The following is a 21795-nucleotide window of genomic DNA, read 5'->3' on the forward strand; positions in this document are numbered from 1 at the left end:
ACAGACACTTCCTTGTTTTCAATCATAATGCCAGCCTGTTTGCAGCCAGCTACACTTGACGAGACCGGCAAAGTTGTTGTTGCCTCCGTGTGCAGCGCAGAAATGTTGTCAGGCAACATGAGAACTAAACATGACAATACCGAGAAACACAGACGGATCAATGTGGAGCTGATTTTGACAATGATTTGAATGTAAAGGACACTTCAATGTTTTGCACTACAATTCACATTTTTTGGATCAATTTGTCAAGTAACTCTCTGGAGACCATGGAAAGCTTGTGCCACGTTTTATAATAATCCATGTAAGTGACTTTACTCTGAAATGCAAACATTAAACTGAAAGCAGCACCAGGGAGAGAAATCACCATGAAAATGTCATCACTGTAAACGTTTTGGAACCACAGATTTCCTTGTAATATTCCAAATTTCCAAGTTTTTCAATTATTTAAACATCCCCCGAGCCACAGCACTATAATGAAAAATAATGCAGTTAGCTCAAAAAGAACCTATGTAATCTGTTTATTTGAACTAATGTCATTAAGGACAATTGGGGTTCAGATTTAGAGTTCCATCATTTTAATTTAATCATTGAACAATCACTTGTTCCTTCAAAGTCTGTGGTGTAATGATTTTAGAACGTGAACAGTGACGTGACAACTGGCAGATTCAACACACATTCGATTAAAATACCCAAATTTAAATAAATAAATAAATGCGTGACTCAGGATATAAATAACCATTTCACAAGCTGAACAAAAGTTACTGTATTCTCTAAAAGTACACTGTGTGACGGGGGTCGAGTGAGGCACAGAGGTACTTTATCTTTACAGTTTGGCAGAATGCAGCAAGAGTCCATTTAAAAGCACGATGGTGTCATGCGTGATCATGACAGGAAGCTGCCTCTCCCCTGCTTCTGAAATGAGCAGCAGAGCAACAACAGCAGATTTACATGGCAAGAGATTCAACATCTAACATAATACCATATGTACCATCATAATGTAAACCTATCATAACGTTTTATACTCCATTATCAGATCCATCATTTATGGACATGCAAATGATCCATTAAGCAACACTGCATCACATAACATCATGGCTACGAGAGAGAGAGAGAGAGGGAGCATTCACATCTAAACACAAGCCATGCTGGTAGATTTGTTGTTAAGCTGTCAAAGGTTCTGAGTTATAGACATAGTTTATATTTAATTCATTTATAACAAGATTATGCAAGTGATGAGAAGAGGTGTTGGATTACAGATAACAGATTTTGTTATCTTTTGGAAAACTCAGATAAGCCGTTTCCTCATATTAACAATTTTTCTATCCTCTTTAATCTTTATATTTTGCACAAAGAGTGATATTTATCTTCTAATGTGGATTTTTTCTTTTAGCTTATTTACTGAATGTGGTCATGTCACTTTAGAAAATGTCTCAAATAATAATCAATTATTTATTAACAAAAATCAGTCACCAGTATTCCTTTTATTATTATTCTTTTCACTCTTATGATCAATTTACCATGTTTTGTTTGTACAATTTTTTTAAAAAGCAAATAAAAAATTACCTTTTACACAATTTTGACCCACAATTTTAAGACTGGACAAGTGTTTTAAAAATGTTTCTCCTAAACCATTAATTTAAATGCCTAATTTTTCACTGGTAATTATTGGTCTAACAAAAAGGAAGATCAATAACTGTCAATTCTTTCCTCTCACAAGCTTTAAACTACAATCCCTTACTACACGGTAGCCTAGATTTAATATTTTTTCCTCATTTCTCTGTTTAGTATAGATTTGTCTTCCCTTTCCCTGCACTGAAGACAGCACAACATCACAAAGGCACATCTCCATGATGACACGTATCCAATCACAGCTTCGTCTGTGTGCTTTGTATATACAGTTGGTAGAAGATTCATTCAACAACAAAAAAATAAATGAACAATGTGAAACACTTGTGTGTAAAACAAAACAAAACAATATAAACAAATACATTTGCATGGATGCAGACATTTAAAAAAAACATGGCACATTATGACCTATGTGAGGGGGGGATAAAAATCAATTCACTCAATTCCACTCCACTCTGTCCCGCAAAGTAGAGGATAATCCAAAAATAATATACATATACTGAATATTTTTGCAATACTAATACTTTCCCTCCACCAACATCCACCCCTCCTCTTCAGTCCCACAGCAAATGTAGGCACAAAACAAGCTAAAGACAAAAGCAATCAATTTGAGCTAGCAACAATGATGTCCACAGTTTTTTTTTAGTTTTTTTTAGCACCTGGTAACTCTCAGACGAGATGGTTACCACTTCCTGCAGATAAGAACACAAAACTGAGCACAGATACAACAAGCGAGACACTAGAGGAAATATCGTTGTTGTGGGAAGCCATGAACGGCTGAGAATTTCCTGGACGATGCAAAGATACTACCTTTTTATAGCCAATTCTGGGTTCCCACAATATAATAATATTGCAACAACAGCAATCTACTCTTCTGCTTGTGGAGCAACCACAAAAATAAGACTTCATATTTTCTTGTGCTACGACTTTTCTGGCCTTTACACATGACATTAACATACTTTTCTCTATGTATTTTAACTGTCTGATAAGCATTTCAAAAAAACCTAGAATATATTAAACATTTCCTCTGTGTTTCTTCACCATTGACTGCTTTAGGCCTCACCTCATGTTATATAACGCGTATCACAGCAGAATCTATTAGCATTAAGATTTATGGCAAACGGACACAAAAACAGGACCCTGAGTTGGTGCATGGACCATTCTGGAGGTGAAAAGTTTCAACAAGCTGTAGAAGCACAATAAACTATAAGATTAGACACGGCCCTGGTGAAACATTTGCGGTTGAGCAAATACTGACGTTGGGCATGTGCATAGTGTGTACTTTTACTTTAACTTATACTGTATAGCTTGATTTGAAATTTCACCCACACTTGAACAGGCCAAAGCAACTGTTGCAGGATCAGGCAACTGACTGAGGACCACGTGTGTGTTTGCGTGCGAGACAGATAATCTGGATTAGGGGAGACTGGCGCCCTCCTCCCCTCCTCCTGCTCTCTCCTGCCTCGGTGCATCCACAGACAGGAGGCCCGGGTGAGCGTGTGAGTGAGTGTGTGTGTGTGTGTGTATGTGTGTCTGTGTCTCCTGAGCGTCAGCTGACGCCTCTGTCCACGCACATAAAGGATGTTCCTTGGTGTGAAGCTATCATGTCCTCAGCTTTAAGATGACGGTGGCCAGGATGAGGAAAAAAGTGTTCCATCCGAGGGTGACAGCGAAGCCTCGCCACACCATCATCCGGGACAGACCCCAACCTGTTGGCACATTTACGTGATTACATGCACAGTTTGTGTGAGAAAATAGCCTAGTGCATATTTGCAATTTACATAGTCATAACTCATTCACCTGTCCTCATCATCATTCACCTGTCCTCACCTTTCACCTTTCCTCACCATTCAGCTGCACTCATCTTTCATCTGTCCTCATGATTCACTGCCAAGGTTTCCCGTGCGTGAATTTTCTTTTTAAATTCAGGCCAGCATGTTTACTTTTTGATAAAAAATTTAGTGAAGTACACTACTTCCAAAAAAACATACTTAACTAAAAGTACAGTACCACGAGTAAATGTAATTCACTACTTTCCACCTATGCTAATGTGAATTGATTTCTTTACTACCTCTGGAAGGGACGTTATGGTTTGTTTGTTTGTGAGCAAATGAACTCAAAAAGTAATTTGATCAAAATATTCTGGAAAAAAATGAATAGATTTTGATTGGGATCCAAATGTGTATGTTAAACTTGCATGAGAGGGAGTTGTTTTGACACTGTGGAAAACTGAGATGACTTGGCAGCGTACGGGGATGTTTAGGGACGAGCTGATACCATACTCAGTATCAGTCCAGTATCAAAACTAGATTGGATAATATCTGTATCAGTATCAAATAATAACAAGTAGTATTGAGCCATCTCCAATTATATGGTAATCTGGAAGCCTATTGACTGTATGCATGGACAAACATGGACGTAAATTGTGGCTTGGGACAATGAAGTGCGAGGAAATCTAATCAGTGAATGCAGCAGGGGTTTTTTTTTAAAGGCATACCCTAAATTGAATCCTGCTGCTGCTGACAGAAGCCTGGGTCTCATGTACCACTGAACCTCCATGATAAGGTTTTCAAGCAGGAAACAGAGTCACTGACTTCCTGTGCTTGGCACGTATCATGTAACATGGAGGGAGCTCAGGCTGTCGTCAGTTTGAGGATGATGAAATCCAGAGAGGGAGAGACAAGATTGGGGAGATGGAACAAAAACCACTACACCTTATATCTGAGGAAGTGAAGTTACACGGGATCCAGCGCTGATTAATAATTTAGACGAGCGTTGCTGTTACGTATACGCGACATGGTGACAAGAACACGCGCCAGCTACTTGCTCAAGCCGATCGTAACGTTATGAAACAACTGGGGGTTGTGTAACGTGTGTGTGTGTACATTACCTCTGTACATTATACAGCGAAGGGCCTCAGAGGCATAAGTCTGAGGAAGAGCCAGGCTGACGTAGCGGAGAGGATACGGGATACACTCCACAGGCCAGATGATACCTGCAGTGCAGGACAGAGAAGACACTGCATGAGGACATTTATATTTGCATCTGCTTGATAAAAAAAAAAGAGTGTTTTTTTTTTTTTTCAGTGAGCAGGAAATGAGGTTTCAAAAGTTCAAATTTGACACTTCCTGGAGTCATTACTTGTGAAAACAATCCCATTACACAGATCATTTAGAGAATCCAGTCACGTCATTCGATCTACAACAGCAGATTGTGTTTGCCTTGTTACCAGGAAGTTTTCTTTCTCATCATTGTAAACAACAACTATTTTAGTTTGTTTTATACATTGTAAAATGCAAAATGATGATAAAACAAACTTCATAGGGATTACACGTTCCCGCTTGTTTCCACAAACAAAAGTGGAAAGTAAAGAGAGCTTTTCTTGTTTGAAACAGGTCAAAGCGACAACAACAAACAAACAAAAATGTTTGTTTTGTTTAATACTTTTGATTTGATTTGATGGATTTTCAAAGGATTTGTTTTGGGTTGTTTTGTGTGACTCTTAGGAATACAAGAAAGTAGAAAGTAATAAGGATACTCATCATATGATAACCCTGGAATTTATCACAAAACCCTCACTGTATGCGAGATAGTGTCTTAAGAGGTGAAACTGAGAAAAATCGGTTCTTAAACTTAAAAAAAACTGGAGACCAACTTTCACTGTTTTGGACCCCACGACCTAGAATGGTGTTTTTTCTCACTATTGATTTTTCCAAAGTCTTACCTTCCTTAATCTTGCTTTTAATTAGTCTTAGTCTTCTCTCATGTTGCATATATATATCGTGTGTTTCAACATACAATTTCTATTTTCTTTAGCTGTACTTGTGACGTTTTTCCTTTGCAATAAAAATCTAATATGCTCCACTCCTGAATAAATAAATCTTCTTGTCTTCTCCCGCTTATCCCGATCTGGGCCAGACACTCCTCTCCCCAGCTACTTCCACTAGTTCCTCTGAGAGTATCCAGAGATGCTTCCAGGTCAGCTGAGAGACCCAGAGTGTTCTGGGTCTGCCCGGGGCCTCTTACCAGAGGGACATGCCAGGAGACATCCTCAGCAGATGCCCAAAGCCCCTCAACTGATTCCTCTGGATGCGGAGGAGCAGCGACTGAGTCTCTCTTGGATGTCTAAGGCTGACCCCACAGAGAAAACTCATTTCCACCGCCTGTATCTGGGATCTCGTCCTTCTGGTCACTAACCACAGCTCGTGACCATAGGTGAGGGTAGATTGAACGGTATTGAGAGCTTAGGCTTTTGGCTCTGCTCCCTCTTCACCACAATGGACCAGTTCAACGCCCACATTACTGTAGACGCTCCACCAATCTGTCTGCCAATCTCCCACTTCATTCTTCCCTCACCCCTGAGCAAGACCTCAAGACACTTGAACTCCTCTCTGACCCGGAGTGGTGTCAACCAACCATGGCTTCAGACTTAGGAGGTGCTGATCCTCATCCACCGCCTCACACTCTGCTGCAAACTGTACCAGTGTAAGCAGGTCACATCAGATCACAACCTGATGATGCCAAAAGGAGCACATCATCCGCAAAAAGCAGGGAGGAGATCCGTGGGTCACCAAATTTGACACCTACACCACCTTACTGCACCTAGAAATTGTGTCCATAAAAGTTATGAACAGAATCAGGGGCAAAGGGCAGCCCAGGTGGAAAAAACCCTCACTGGGAACAAGTCTGACTTACTGCCAGAGAAGCAGATCAATCCCTCTATTGACTCCAACAATACAGGGATTTGATGGCCAGCCATAACAAGCCATCCCCCCCACACAACACCCCCAATAGAACACCCAGAGGGACACAATAATAAGCCTTTTCCGTGTCCACAAAACACTCCATGTGGACTCCCATGACCCCTTGAGAATCAATGAGGGTGAAGAGAATAAATATCTGATTGGACTTAATATCATCACTAAAAATTTAAAAAGGGAATGAAGTGATGAACTACAATGTACATTTTAGGATACACTTCTGCAATTCTCTTGATTTAGCTTAAATGTTCCATGAGGATTATACCCACTAGTCCTTAAACAGCCTTTGAAGTTCTGGTGGTGTAAACCAATCCAGACCAAACAGACAGAAATTCATCCACACCACCTTCACATGGGCTTACGCCCTGTTTCCAACATCAAAGAGCTTGTAATCAGCTTTTCTGGTTAAATAATGGTCCAGTAATCAGACACCTACAGGACTTTACAACTGCTTATTCACTCACACAGATTGCATCACACTGTGTGCGTTTGTGTGTGTGTTTGTGTGTGTAAACAGTGGCAGAGGCCTACCGCTGATGATGAGGTTCGGGTAGAAGATGCCCAGTGCGGTCTGGTTGGCGCTCTGCTCGTCATCAATTGCAGCAGAGATGACGAGGCCGAATGAAATGCCGGTGATGCCTTGCAGCACAATCAGAATTATCACCAGCACCAATGAGCCTTCATTAGGCATCTGTACACACACACAGAGAGAGAGAGAGAGGGTTGAGAAAACACAATAAAATCAGAATTGTCATGGGTATTTTCACATGTAAAGCTGGGGAAAAAAGTGGGTGAGAGAGAGGGGGTGATGAAAGTTAGTCTGACCAAAACCGCTTTTTTTGTCATGAACATTTCTACAAATTTTCAAATACTTACTACAATGTGTGTTTGCAGTTGCAGCTTCTTCTTTTTTTAAGTTTGCAGGTGTGTACCAATACAAGAGAACACTAGGTAACTACACAGCAAAGTTCAGAGCTGCAATAGTTTTCCAGTTTTAAAAGTGAAGCCCAAGAAGTACAGAGATAGCAGTTAGCCACCAGAGGGCGACTTCGCTGGTTGCAAAAAAAACCCTCTTTGAATGGAAGTGTATAGGAAAACTAGCCTGATTCTAACTGCATTGATAATATCAGTTAACGTCAATTCAGTGTTGTAAATAATGTTCCCATTTAGGAGAAAACACACAATAAAGCATGCTACATATGAGTGGACATCAGTGTGATTGACAGATTATCATCCAAATGGGGATGTCTGTGAATTTCCATTCACAAAATTTGTCATGATATTCTAAATGCAAATGCGCCACTCATCCCTAGGCATCCTAAGACACTAGGACACTAAATGAATACAATAAAAGGGCACTAAAAATGAGGAAATGATTATTAACTACACTTGTGCCAGAAGTGTACAGAAAACAATGCACTACATAGCAAATATCAAAGCTACAAAAGGGGATTTCATTTTGCAACAGGAAGAAAAGAAAAAAACATAAATTTTTACATACAACCTGTGGTTTAGAGGCAGCTCTCTCAAAATATGATAAAGTCCCTCAAGTGATGTCACATTTGTCCACTCTGGTACAAATGTAGACCATAAATGAAAGAAATTAAAAACAAAAAAAGGTCTCGGGTTGTGGATTCAAGAAAGAAGTGAGCAAACAACTGTAGCTAAAACACCTTATAAAGCCTGCAGGAGATTAACAGCACAAGGACACATTTGCTGCTACAAGAATTACAGCACTTGAATCACAGGCCAAGTGTTAGAAACTGTGTTGCATTATGGGTAATGCAGGTGCCAGGTTTTGAGAAGAAAGAGAACTGTGTGGAACAAGAAAAGAGTATCTTTGTTTCTTATGAACTGAGTTTGATCTATTTTTAAACTGTCCATACTGTTATATTCAGTGTTACAGAAGTGAAATGAAAACCAGGTGCTTGTCTCTTTTCGAGGACACGAGACAAAAAAAAGACACTGAGACAAGAAATGCAACGAGAAATGTTCAATCAAAACTTCCTGAACTGGAAAATAAAACGTGTGTGTGTGTGTGTGTGTGTGTGTGTGTGTGTGTGTGTGTGTGTGTGTGTGTGTGTGTGTGTGTGAGAGAGAATGTACAAATGCAGTGTGTTAAGACACTACTCGTCCCCCTGACAACGTGCAAAAATAGACTCACACCGAGAGGCCACATGACCACTCGGTTGCCACAGCAATCAAGGTTGTTGTCGTGGCGATCAAGCAGTGATTCCTGGATACAACCAAGGCAGGAAGTGATTTATGGAGTGGTGGTCTCTTTGGACTCCGGTACCTTAATTAACACGCACACACGGACCCACTAACACACACATGCACAATTTCAGACACTGATGAGTGCACACGCCCATGGCAGCATGGACACGGAGAGCTGAACACACTCACAGAAATGATGTCTATCCTGTCTTTGTCTGATTGATCTCTACCTCCCTGTATTGATTTCATACAGTGGAAGAATGACCCTGCTGCCCTTCAACGCGCATTATATAAGATTTACACCATATTTCATCTACAGTGTGATGTCACATGTACATTTTAGTACAAGTATACTGATATATAACATCATGAAAAACCTCTCTAATGTACTGTAGGTACATTAGAGAAAAAACAAATCATATTAGGAATGCAGTGACCTTTTAGAGGCCCCCTCTCTCTCGGAAAATATCCCGATAACGATGTTTTATTTTCACATCATTTTGCCTGTTGTGGCCTTACAAAAAGGTAAACAGTATTTCATTAGATACCTATTTCTTTTCCTATTATTTTTAACTGTTATTCTCCCGTTACATTCTGCCCTGATCTTCCGTTTGTTGCTGCAAAGACTGAGTGTCCAGTCAATAAAGACACATCTCGTCTGAAAAGCGTGCGTTTGTGTTTGTCTGTGCAGCTGCGAGTTTTACTGCTCGCTGTCAGGAGCACGAACCTTGAAGACGAGCAGGATGAAGAGGAGCAGCATGATGATCTGGACGCTGATGACGAACAACTGTGAGAAGAGGTGAGCCAGCATCGTCTCCAAAGAGCTCACGCCTGGTACAGGAGACACCGACACAGAAATTTAGATTCACACCGAGTTTTGATTTGGATTTGATAAAAAAAAACAACTTATTCTAAATGGTTTTCAGACATTTAAACACATTAGTATGTTTCACAAAAATGCCTATTGAGTTAATAATCATTTTAAAAAGCTATAAACATGATTAATACCATAACCGCTGTCTGTCTCCTTCTTAGTGAACACAGTCCATTTCAGTTGCTATCATGTTACTCCCTCTGCTGGTAATAGCTCTGATTACACTTAAATTATTTATTGACTGGGTTGGATTCAGTGTCTGTCAACAAGGCTTCGCTGTCTCCTTTAGAAATATTAAAATAAATTACTTTCAAAGACGAAAATGCAGAATATTTTGTTTTAACTTTGTATGTAAAGATCATTCTTTGTGTTTTCTGTACACTTCTGGCACAAGAGTAGTTAATAATCATTTCCTCATTTTTAGTGCCCTTTTATTGTATTAATTTAGTGTCCTAGTGTCTTAGGATGCCTAGGGATGAGTGGTGCATTTGCATTTAGAATAAGAAAACCAAAATCAATACGGTTTATCGTGCTGCACTAATAAGAAATCATCCATCCATGATCCACACTAATTTATTCTCCCTAGGCAAGATTCAGAGCACAACCTGGACAAGTGTGCCACAGCAAACATAAAGAAACAAACAAATACTCACACACTCACACAATTCACCTAACTCCAATCTGCATGTCCTTGGGCTTGGAGTTGAACCACTCACCTGCAACCCAGCATCTGTCCAAAAGCCCCTCCTTCCTCTCCAAAACAAAGGAGAGAGCAGTCAGACCCACAGCCAGGTAGAAGGTGATACTGGAGGGACACAGTTCAGAGATGTTTTGACACATTGTCTCAGGTTCAAATAATAATAATTAAAAAAAACAGGAGAAAAGACACTTGCTTATTATAAGTTATTATACAGTGAGGTGGAAGGAATAAAAAAGGAGGTAGTTATACAACATTACAGAGAAGAAGACGACACCTGATGATTACACATTTATGCCTTCACTTGAAGTGCAACAAAACAAACCATGCTTTTAAAAACACAGGTGTTGTGAGTGAATGAAGAGCTGTTTCATATCATCCGACATGATACTGACCTGAGAACAGCTCCAGGAGTCACAAACCGAGTGAAGTCTGTGTTCTGGCTGCCATAGATGGGCTCCTCAAACTACACGACAACAGCAAGAGAATGTTTTAATTGCATTTGTAGAACTTTTATTGTTGTGTACACAGTGTAGATGTTTTTCCACAATACTCTTTTTTTTAATCTGGCTTTTGATTGAATTTCTATATATTTATTTGTCTATTTATTCCCATTTTAGCCTTACACTTGGGTATCTTACATCATTTTAAGGCCTGTGATTCCAGCATTATACATTTATTCAACTTCTTTTTTTTAATTATTCAGTTTTACTCACATTGTTTTTATACAAATAGAGTTTTTATTGATTTACACGACATTAAGTTTTTTGTGTGTGTGCATTTGTTATCATTCCATTAGCTCTTAACTTACCTTTATTGGCAGGGAGGCCAGGTATGACATACTGCCCAACTTATTCTCCACAAAGGCCTGAAGACAGTCAGCAAATGCATTTATATTACACATAAAAAAAGAAACTGTGATGGAGCACTTGATAAAAGTGTATATTAATTGAGCATTTGTCCAAATATTACATACTGTGACTCCAGAAGGAAACATATTATACCTGAAAAGCATCATGAAGCTTCTTTTGCAGCATTATGGAAATTTGTCGATCTAGAAAAAAAAATAAAAGATAAAAATAAAAATAAAAATCACAAACTTCAGCTTCTCAGATACAGAGTCTGCTGATGATGGAGATATAATGTGAGTAAAGTGTAAATGATGTGTCATTTTTCTTTGCTTTATCCAAATATTTCACAGTGGATTTGTCTGTATCTTACTTGTGTGGTCCAGCCAGACGTGCACTGATCCTCCATCCACCACTTCTTCAGAAACATGCCGCTGGAGCATCCTGTAGAGTCAGTAACACGGTCATGATGTGAAAAAGCCTCGCCCCACTTTTGAAAATCGAATCCACTCAACGTTAAACGGCAATCACTGTAAATGAGAAAACTACGAGAGGAATGGGTGAGCTGCACGGCAGCCATTTAAGTCACAGGTGTACGTAATCAAGTTAATGACGACTGAGTTCCACTTAGCTTCCTCTGTGTCAGGGTGCATGCAGGTTCACTGTCACACTGCCTTGACCTGTACGTCGTTAGTGTGACGATTAACACCTGTGTTAGCTTTTCCCGCTAAAACACGTCAAAAGGGCTGCTGTGCAAAACGTATAGTAGGTGCTAATGTCGTGTTTTTTAGATCCAGGTAAATAATGTCTTCAATAATAATCATTGAAGAGGTATGTGAAGTTGCAATTTGAAGCAACATTAGCAAATCATAAAGGCTGTCATTTATTTATTTTTTATTGTTCATCTGTTCTGTTTTCTCTTTAAAGGTAAATGTAAACAAACGAAACATGTTCCTCTTTACGTTGTGGTAAAATATAGTTTGAGTTGTTGATGTTTGAATGGTGTTGCATCATTTGTTTACAATCAATTACACGGCGAATATTAAATCACGATCACAACATGTCTTGTTTCGCTTGGCTTTTTTTTTCATCTAGCAGCAAAAGCACAGGTGTTATTGATACGATTAAAAATGAACCATGTAACTGAGCCAAAAAGCTTCATACTGTCTTCTTGGTAACAGCAGTGAGCTTATGTTTGATTACCTTGACATGTTTCGACCACTTCCTGTGCTCTTCCCTCGAAAAGACGCTTTATTTTTCTGTCTGACTGATCGAAACTTAAGCTCAATGATATTAACCATCAATTATATAACTATTTACACCTGTGTTTTTCCTAAGGTGACCTGCCAAAAATATCTGCCACATAAAGACCAATCATTCTGTTCTATAAATTGTGACTGTAATTAGACAAATTAGTTTCACATGGCAAGGAGTTAAGAGGATCAGACACCTTGTTGTTGTTAAGTTTCTTTTTCCTCAGGCAGATCTGTCACATGAGCAGCTCCTGATTCAATAGGGGAAAAAAAAGAAGCCTTTTTTTTACTGGCCTGTGCTAATCTGAGACCTGCCCAGGTGTGTCTGGGACAGGAAGGACCAGACTGTCTACCAAAACATGGCTCACGCACAGGCACGCACGCACGTACACACACCTGAGCCAACAAATCATGCTCTTTAACCTCCAAGACTGACTCATCCTCACATGATTGCGACTCTGATGTGTTATTTACTTGGTGTGGTTTGAACTGTATCAAAAAATGTGTGTGAGCGAAGTAAGCTCGACTCAGAAACCTTAAAATAAAGACCTAGTTTTCCTTGATCGCTCGTAGGAAATGCTCTGTAAACGACAGTGTGTGCTTATCGTGTTTGTCTGTGTGTCTGTAGCTGGAATGCTGTGCATGTGTCACACCGGCTCGCCACTGGAGCACTGTGGAGTTGAATGATACCTGGAAACGCTTTTGACACACACAAGCCGTTCTCGGTAATTAACAAATCCTAACAATAAGTCCATGCTGTGGTAAAAAGATATTATCAGTGAAATGAAGTCAAATGAGGAAGCGAGTACAAAGCTGAACACAGCTGTTTGAGACAAAGCGAGGTAGTGAAAAGGCCAAATCGTGTTCAAACAAGTGAACTACAGTATATAAACTATAGCTAATCACATGTAAAGAGTGTATTACATCCAGGCTGAAAATGTGGCATTTCTCCTTTCTTCTTAACTCTGTGATTATACTTCCTCGTCTCTTTACAGTGCTGTCTCTAGTTTGCATTGGGAACGCTGGTGATTTATTCACATTTACAATTCACTGTAATCATTGCAGTATTACTGTATTATTACATAATGACACCAGACTGAGTACAGTTAGACCCACACATATCAATACTGCTTGACCCGAATACTTCTGACGACTTCTTTAATCCCTCAGAAGCAACACACGAATCACGTGTTCTACTTAGTATCAGGCTGGCTAACATTTAGACAATTTAGTTTACTGTGTAAACACAATGCTTCCGTCTGGGAGTGGATTTGTGTCAACTGAAATACTTCATGTGACAAGCATAAGCTTCAAATTTGAATATGACTCTCTCACTTCCACTCTGTGCTGCTGCAGTATTTAGCTTCATTAGCCTGGATTTATTACAGACTGTGTTTAAAACATGAACGATAATGAATAATAATAATGACATTAAATACCATCTTGACCAGCACTTAAATTAAAACGCACCATATGTTTGTCACAAACACAAAAGCTTTAGTCTTTAAGTGGATTTGTAGTGACTGGAATTCTTCATGTGAGCTCCAAGATCCTCTTATTTGCCTCTTATTTGCCAATGTGGGCGTAAAAAAAAAATCAAAGCAAAAATGGAATCAGCATCTGCATCGATTTGTGCTTCAATTAACTATTTCACAAAAGCCATAAAAGCCCAGTTTCTTGCAGAGCGTTTCATTTGAAACCTTGTTTTGTACATTAAAGATTTTGAATAATAACACACAGTAACACTGCATACAGTATGATTACTTCTAAAGAGGGTAAACAGACCTTTTTGTCAGGTAGCTGGTAAAGTTCTTGCCAAAGCCAATGATGCCCCAGTACTCTCCGTTATAGATCCCATCAAAGGCCTCGGAATGAGACAGGGGCACCTGTGGATAAATAGCAACACTCATGATACACTGTAGGTATTATACATTAGATTACGTTGCAATAGTTATGACATTGTGATTGTGATAGTGGTTCAAGCTGCTGTCACTGAAATGTTAAATCGCTCTTTATTCCAACAGCTATCACTGAAATACAGCCAGACGTTATTGGGTAAAGGGCAGGGGATGTTAACAGCAGCAATGGACAGGAAAGCCAGATCCAGTAATTTCTGATATTTTTAATTTTCTATAGAGATGCTAAGAGTTGGACACTTTGCCTACACCAAAATCTTTAATATTGCACAGAGAAAACCCTTACATTTTTCCGATGTGAAACAACTGTGAGAACAGCCAGCTACTTCCTTTATTAGACTGAAACCAGTTAGTGATTTATAGCAAAAACAATACAGAAGCGACTTGGTTCCTCTTTAGTTGTGGTCAGTAAATATAAATGTAAATACAAGCTGCCTGATCAGTATCCCCGACACCTCCCCCCCACACAGTTTGAATGACTACCTGTTCCACACTGGAGTTGTCCAGGAAGGAGAGCAGGCTTTGGCTGTAAGACGAGGAAGAGGTCTCGTTGTTCACGACTGCGACCTGGATCCCCTTTGGATCTCCTCCGACACACAAACAGATCAGAGAGACCTGGATGACGGGCAGCAGGAACTGGAAACACAGTGAGCTGCAAACGTTGAGGAGAGATTAACGGTTTAAGAAAACTCTCAAATATATATGTATATCTATATCTATATCTATATCTTTATATAGATATAGATATATATGTTACACATACTCTCAAGTAATAATACAATGTTATTAAAAAAGGACAAACCCCGGCATCCTCTTCATCCGCACCAGCGTTTTGATCATCAGGGCAGCGATGTTTCTCCACTTTGGCATCACGTGTTTGGCTCTTACCTTCCAGTCAGCTGTTCAGTCACAAAAAGACTTGGTTTTGTGGCATAATATACACACTAAACCATGCAGTAATGATTTCAGATAATGTTTCCATTTTAAACTTGAAATAAAACAGATAAGAATAATCCTGATGCATGTTTTCAAATCTGTACCTGAATATTTCGGAACTTCCTCCGCGGCTCCCGGTCCAATCGCGAGAATGGGTCGACTCTCGTCGCGCCCGCTCTCGAATGACTGGCTTTTCTCTAACGCTTCCTGTGAAGTGGAGTCTCGTTTCGAGCTGACCTGATCCAAATTCTCACACAGCTGAAGGAAGGCGTGCTCCAGGGTCTGCAGGGGAAGATAATGCAGGTAACCCAGAGCATCTGTATACTGGTGTTGTTTTAGTTTTAAAGTGATGAGACAAACAATGTCTCTTGATTGACTTTTGACAAGAATAAACTTCTCCCTGCAGCACACGATTTGTAAAAGGAAAATACAACTATGTTGTTTTTGTTTTCAACAAATCATTTAAATCCACGGTCATGTCTTTGTGGCCCCATGAACAACGTCTCCTCCCTGCACTACTCACTGTAGCACTGTGCATCTTCATGACTTCATCTGGAGGTCCTTCAGCCAGCAAGTGGCCGTTCCGCATGAGGCCGACCTGAAGAAAAAAAAAAAAAACAAAAGCAGAAAATTGAATGTTGTTTTTTGTTCATTTGTTCCTGCACATAAATCTACACCATACTCAATAACACCAAGAAGAGTTTCATGCAGAAAAGGCTGAGGGTTTTTGCTGCATATAACAAAGAAAATTGGTTTGTGGGCAAAGCAAGACATTTGAGAACATTGTCGTTTCCAGGTTTGAGAAACAGTGGTCACCATTTTTCAACATTTTCTTAGAATTTATGGACCAAACGATTACTCAGTTAATCGAGAAAATAACTGAAAGATTAATCATTAGTGGCAGCCATAAGACTACCACATCAACACCCTAACTGAATTTGTGAAGCTGTAGTAGTAATAGTCCAAATAATAATCAAAAACAAAGGAAAATATTTGTATTATTGATACAGTAGAGCTGAAATATTACAAACAAGAGTCTGATTTCTTTCCAGAACACCTAAATTAAACAGCCTTTGTTTTTGTGGAAATGTATCCAACCATTAGAACTGAAAATGTTATATAATAAACAGATTATGATATGATTATGATGATGATAATCAAAACAACAAATATAAGTAAATGGTGGGAAAGTATGTGACATCAGGAACAGCCAGTCACAGAAGAGTGGAGTAACTGTAAAAGAAAACAGAAAACTCATCCCATCTATCTCTTTAGTGGGTCAGAGTTTTCAGCTGCGCTGTGATCAAACGCCGCAGAAGCATGACCTAGTAAAACTCATTCCTCTGCTGTGCATCGCTCTTCATCCGACAATCACAAAGACAGAAACAAATGAGGGGGAAATCACCTCATCATCCTCAGTCTGCGTGAGTCCACCTATCATTTAACCCTGAACAGAGACATCGCTCCATAAGCTCTAAAACTGGTTTTACTGGAGAATTACAGGCTTTATGTTTAAACGTAGCTGCCAAAATGACAGCTGATGGATGAATTATAGGGTTTTTTTTGTGCAGTTTGAGAATAAGCTTGAATTATGCTGTCTCACAGTCCCCACTATTTACCAGCCTAACTGTTGTACAATGCATACCTCATGAAAACAACTTCAGCTGAGTGTTCTACTGTTCACAAAAAAGTGGTCTTCTCAGCAGTTCATAATTCTGTGCCATTTATTTGCTTTGCCGTTAATGTGCAAAGGCCTGAAAGGTCACATGTGTAAAATGTAGGTGAATGTATTTTTCATTGAGCAGAAGTTAAAGATATGTCTATATTATTTATATCAGGGGCTGGATAAACAAGTGAACTATATAAATAAATTGAGGGATATTCAACTGCAACATGCAACTTCACCAGTTAATGTTGGTAAATTTGACACACTATAACTATTTTAACCAAATTAACCAAATGAAACAAAACCATAAAGCACTTGGCTTTATACACAAAGACGATTACTGGTGAAACAATGAATAAACTCCTAGCATGGCTGGATTTATGCTGAGCCAATCATTAGTTAGACCATTAACATGAATCCATGCTGGTATTTTTGGCTGAATTCTTTGACCAGTAAATGTCTGAAAATGTCTCTCTGGTGACTTAAATTTTCAACGTATACATGTCTTCCTGTTTCTTCTCATTCTGTTTATCCTTACACTGCATTTGAATGTAAAACTGTGCACATGTTTTGAGCTCATATTTCACTAACAAGCAGCAAAGGTCCAGTATCCGTAGTGGCCGTGCAGCACATTGGATCATGATCAGATGATGCCAATAAACGTCTTTTTCGACTGTTTTAAAGTGTCAAATTTACACTGCTTTCACTACAATGTGTCTGCAGAATAAACAAAGTATCAGTGCCACCTACAGACTATTTTACACAGACTGCACATAAAGGACAAGGCGAGCATTGTTCTACTCATCATTCTTCTCATGTCTCAGTGTTAAAATAAATGGCATTAATGTCAGTCTGTCAACACTCTTTGACTAGCCACTACAAAAGAATGCAAATCCCTAAATAAAACAGTAAAATAAGCCACACATACTTTATATAGATGACTTATTTAATGTTTAATTTTACGACTGAGTCATTTCCCAAACTAACTGGACAGTGAAGTTATTCAAGAAAGACTAAAATATCTATTTGTTGGGGACTATAAACGAGGGATTAATACACATTAGCTGTATGATGAGAGTGTGACTGATCAATGACAATAAATAAGCAACTATAAAATATATTTAAAAAGCTATATCACCAAAAAACTTGAATTTGTAACCAAAAAGAGTGAAAAATGTTGATATTGATATCGATGATCCTGTCAGACTAAAAATGAATTAACTTCACAGCACATGTCAACACAGAATAAACATCAATGGCCTCATTGTTTGTGAGGACTAGTGTGGAAGCAGTGCTATTGATTTTGGGGCTGCATTCCTGACAGTCTTCAAGAGTGCATGTGTCATTTTTCCCTTTGTGTGTGTGTGTGTGTGTGTGTGTGTGTGCACATCTCCATGCATGTCCCAATCATCTCACCACATTGGCTTGCCGGGCCTCCTCTATGTAGTGCGTGGTAATGATGACGGACACTTTACCCGTCTTCACAATCTCCACCAGATGCTGCCAGATTCTGGAGAGAAGTCAGAAGAAACCAATCAAGTTTACAATGACCCGTGCGCTAATTGAGTTTTCCAAAAAAATCTCTGAATGTCCGGAAAAGTTTATATCTTCAGTGACTGCAGTTTGTCTTTGTGTGATCTGATGAGGCTTTTGGGGCAATTACACAATGAGAGCTCTGTGTCTTTCTTTTCTACAACATATGCACAAATGTTGATTCTTCAGTTTCCCATGTTGCACTGCTACTGTAGGCAGATGTACGTGTTTATTAATGTATTTATCAAGTTGCTTTAACACCTTCTGTGGACACTTGGGAAATCTGCTGTATGAAGTTATATTATACCTTAATTAATAATTAATCATCTTACAATGGGAAACGAGGAACCGTGGCCTGCTTAATTTATGACTGAAAGTACAGTCGTGTGTTGTACGACAACCTTCAGCTTTAGTGAAGAGGCCAGAAAATTAAAGCTGGTTGGCTTAAAGCTTTTGGTTTGGTTTGCCTACAAAAGGATTACAGATTAAACCTGCAGTTCATAACTTTGAAATGACATGAAACAAGGCCTCTCCCTAAAGTACATATAAAAACCAACCGAATTTCTGCCAATACCCTCTGTTATATGTTACAAACAGGGCCTTTAAAGTCCTCATGACTCCACTTATGTATTTCCAGTTCAAATGAGCTGAGAGGAAGGGTCTTGTCACCATAATGATTGATGTTTAGATGAGCTGATAGCACCTGAATGGGTGTTAACAGTGATGACACACCACGACAACATGACCCTGCTGTGTGAGGACTTCTCAACACAACCGCAAAACAATATCTGCAGTGGTAACTACAGAAGACGCTGAGCGTGATGTTTCTGAGGAAGAGTATAGTGATGAGGAAACGTCTTGAGTGCATTTATATAATGCCAGAGGATGAAGAGACGATGTGACATGTTATAACTTTTAAATGACCTTGTTAGGACCTCATGGAGACTAAAACCTGGGCTTAATGAGGAAGAAGCTAATTTCTGAGGAAGTGGTGATACAATGGTTTGTGTAGGCTGTCCAAATGTGTGTTTGTGTACATGTCTTAAATAAGCTGTGTGGACCAATTGCCAAGCAAACCTATCTTTGTGAGGACATTTTGACCTTGTGACCTGGTTTTAGGCATTTAGTTGTGATGGTTAAGGTTAAGGTAAGCGGCTGGGGAATGCATTTTGTCTAGGAGTGTCCACACAAAGAATGCCAAACCATTGTGTGTTTGTGTTACAGTACATACTTAGCCCTGAGCACAGGGTCTACGCCGACCGTGGGCTCGTCCAAGATGAGCAGCTCTGGATTCTGCAGCAGAGCAGCGCCGAGAGACACCCTGCGCTTCTGACCGCCGCTGAAGCCAACACACACACACAGACACAAAAAACGCACGTGTAAACACAGAAGCTTTTTGTTGTGATAGTGATACGCTCTATGCGTGTCGCTCTCTCCCCTCAGGGAGGAGGTGGTGGGACTCGAAAGTAGCAATGACAAAACCTGTAGGACAAACCTGCCTGACAACAGAGGAGGAAATGAGAAGTGAGAGAAGAATGTTTAGGAGAAAATGACATTTTAACCCCAACCCTTCACCAACATTATTTCTACAATAACAAATTAGCAGATCCATCCCAGTTTGTAAAGAAATAGATCAAGGAATTTGGAGTGTGTGTAGTCCTGTCCAGTGATTTGTTTGACTGGATGCCTCATCTTGCAGGACTTGCAAATCTCCTTTTGTTGTTTTTTCATTGAAAGATGTGAGGTGTGAGGGGACAGAAGGGACAGGTGACAGAGAGACAAAAGAGGACAAACACAACGAGCACAGAAAAAAAAAAATACCTTGAAGGAAGAGGGAACAAAATATGAAATAACAACAATAACATGACAGCAAAAGCATACACATATGAACCAACTCATATACAACAACCAGAATGACGAATCAATAATGAGGCACAAGGGCACCGGGGGACAAGAGATAACAGATCCATGGACAGAGGCCAATCAGTTCTGGGCGTGGGCAAATCACACAGATCCGAGGCCCCGGGCACTGAGTGGGGCCTCACCCTAACCCTGGAGCAGGTGAAGACTTCTTTGCTTGTATTTGTTCTCCTCTGTGACAGTAACCTGAATATCTATGCCTCTGCATTAGTTTGGATATAAACACTTGTGTTAGTGACTAAAGCATAAGTCAAAATGACAACTGTCACAAAAATATAGTCTGCGTGAACAAATAAGACACCAAATACCAAATTAGATTATGCAAAGTGTATATAACATAAAACACAATTGCTCCTTTTTGTCAACAGGGAAACCTCCCCCAGAGTGTTGCACAACATATGACATTAATATTATATGGCCCACTCAGTAGAACTGGTTTGAAGGGCACAGGAGGTTCTTTGTGATGCATGAGGGATGTGAAGCGTCAGCTGGAACCGCAGATAATATTCACTTTTCCTCCAACAACTGCCTAAAATAACTTCATCCAAATTAAGTATGATTAAAAAAAGGCCCAATATGCTATTTTTAATGTGCGTTCGTTGACAAATACATATGTTATGCTGTGCAAATTAAAACAGAGGATGACAGGAAGGCGATCGACAGAAGATAATGACAACATGAACTGTACTATATGTTCCACTTCATATTATTAATTAACAAAAAGTCAAACAGTAACAGCCACAATAAAGTTACTGAGGTCAAAATAACCATCACCTAAATGAAAACTTGGCTACTTTTGTGATGACTTGTGGGTTTGATTGTTATACTTTTATGGGCAATGGGTTTACGGTCCGTTGAGGAGGGAACAGATAATGTTTGAATGTTTGTCTGGGTGTAATTTAGGTGTCAAAGTCCACAGATGTGGAAAAACACATTCACCTCATTTCAAAAAAACAGGCTCTGTACAAAGGTGGTGTAAAACGTGTAAAATGTGGTTTTTACCTCAGGTTTCGGACCAGACTGGTCTTTTGAGGTAGATCGAGGAAGTCGATGAGGAAGTCCATACGTGCCTGGGTTTCCTTCGAGGTCAAGCCGTGGATTCGGCCAAAAAAGGACAGAGTGTCGCTGATGGTGAACTCGTTGTACAACGCCAGATCCTGATGAAATAATACACTTGTGAAAATGTTGTTGCACTTGCAAATGCATCTTCACCTCACAGATGCACACCTAGCTTCCACTAAACAGCCATTTCACTAGAGAGTGAACGGCTGTTTGTCTCTATTTTCTGTCCAGGGTGTACCACAACTTTTGTCTTATGTGGACCCTCATCCATCCACCCATTCATCCTCCGCATGAATCCCAGCCAGCATAGGGCAAAAGGTGGGGTACACCCCGGAAAGGTCGCCGGTCCATCGCAGGGCCAACAAATAAAGACAAACAACCATTCGCTCAAACATTATCATTATTAAAGGGGCTATATGTAAGATTATCCATATATTACTACTTATTTTAATGCCAATAAATGAACAGATAACATGATTTATTTTTT

The 21795-nt window shown here is 39.5% G+C and overlaps 1 protein-coding gene across 1 annotated transcript; it reads right to left on the reverse strand.

Moving 5' to 3' along the window:
• Positions 1-1973: 1973 nt before the first annotated feature.
• On the reverse strand, positions 1974-21591 carry abch1 (ATP-binding cassette, sub-family H, member 1). The gene is made up of 18 exons (XM_044053306.1): positions 21547-21591; positions 21249-21403; positions 19558-19665; positions 18210-18303; positions 15651-15725; positions 15232-15409; positions 14994-15090; positions 14675-14843; positions 14061-14161; positions 11396-11466; positions 11179-11228; positions 10986-11042; positions 10570-10640; positions 10194-10282; positions 9331-9434; positions 6918-7077; positions 4517-4621; positions 1974-3335 (listed from the first exon to the last, which is right to left on the reverse strand). Exons 1-18 carry the CDS (start codon positions 21589-21591, stop codon positions 3229-3231), a joined length of 1836 nt encoding a protein of 611 aa, XP_043909241.1. The 3' UTR covers positions 1974-3228.
• Between the last annotated feature and the right edge of the window lie 204 nt (positions 21592-21795).

This window comes from Solea senegalensis, linkage group LG20, assembly GCF_019176455.1.
Source record: "Solea senegalensis isolate Sse05_10M linkage group LG20, IFAPA_SoseM_1, whole genome shotgun sequence".
Taxonomy (NCBI): domain Eukaryota; kingdom Metazoa; phylum Chordata; class Actinopteri; order Pleuronectiformes; family Soleidae; genus Solea; species Solea senegalensis.

What these genes read in the sequence shown, in the direction of transcription:
- abch1 (XM_044053306.1), bottom strand. Translation starts at nt 21,591, where the DNA reads ATGAATGGGTGGATGGATGAGGGTCCACATAAGACAAAAGTTGTG. An exon ending in ACAACTCCAGTGTGGAACAG is followed by an intron (nt 14,162 to 14,674) that starts GTAGTCATTCAA and finishes ATTTATCCACAG; the next exon opens with GTGCCCCTGTCTCATTCCGA. An exon ending in ACTCCTGGAGCTGTTCTCAG is followed by an intron (nt 10,283 to 10,569) that starts GTCAGTATCATG and finishes GTGTCCCTCCAG; the next exon opens with TATCACCTTCTACCTGGCTG.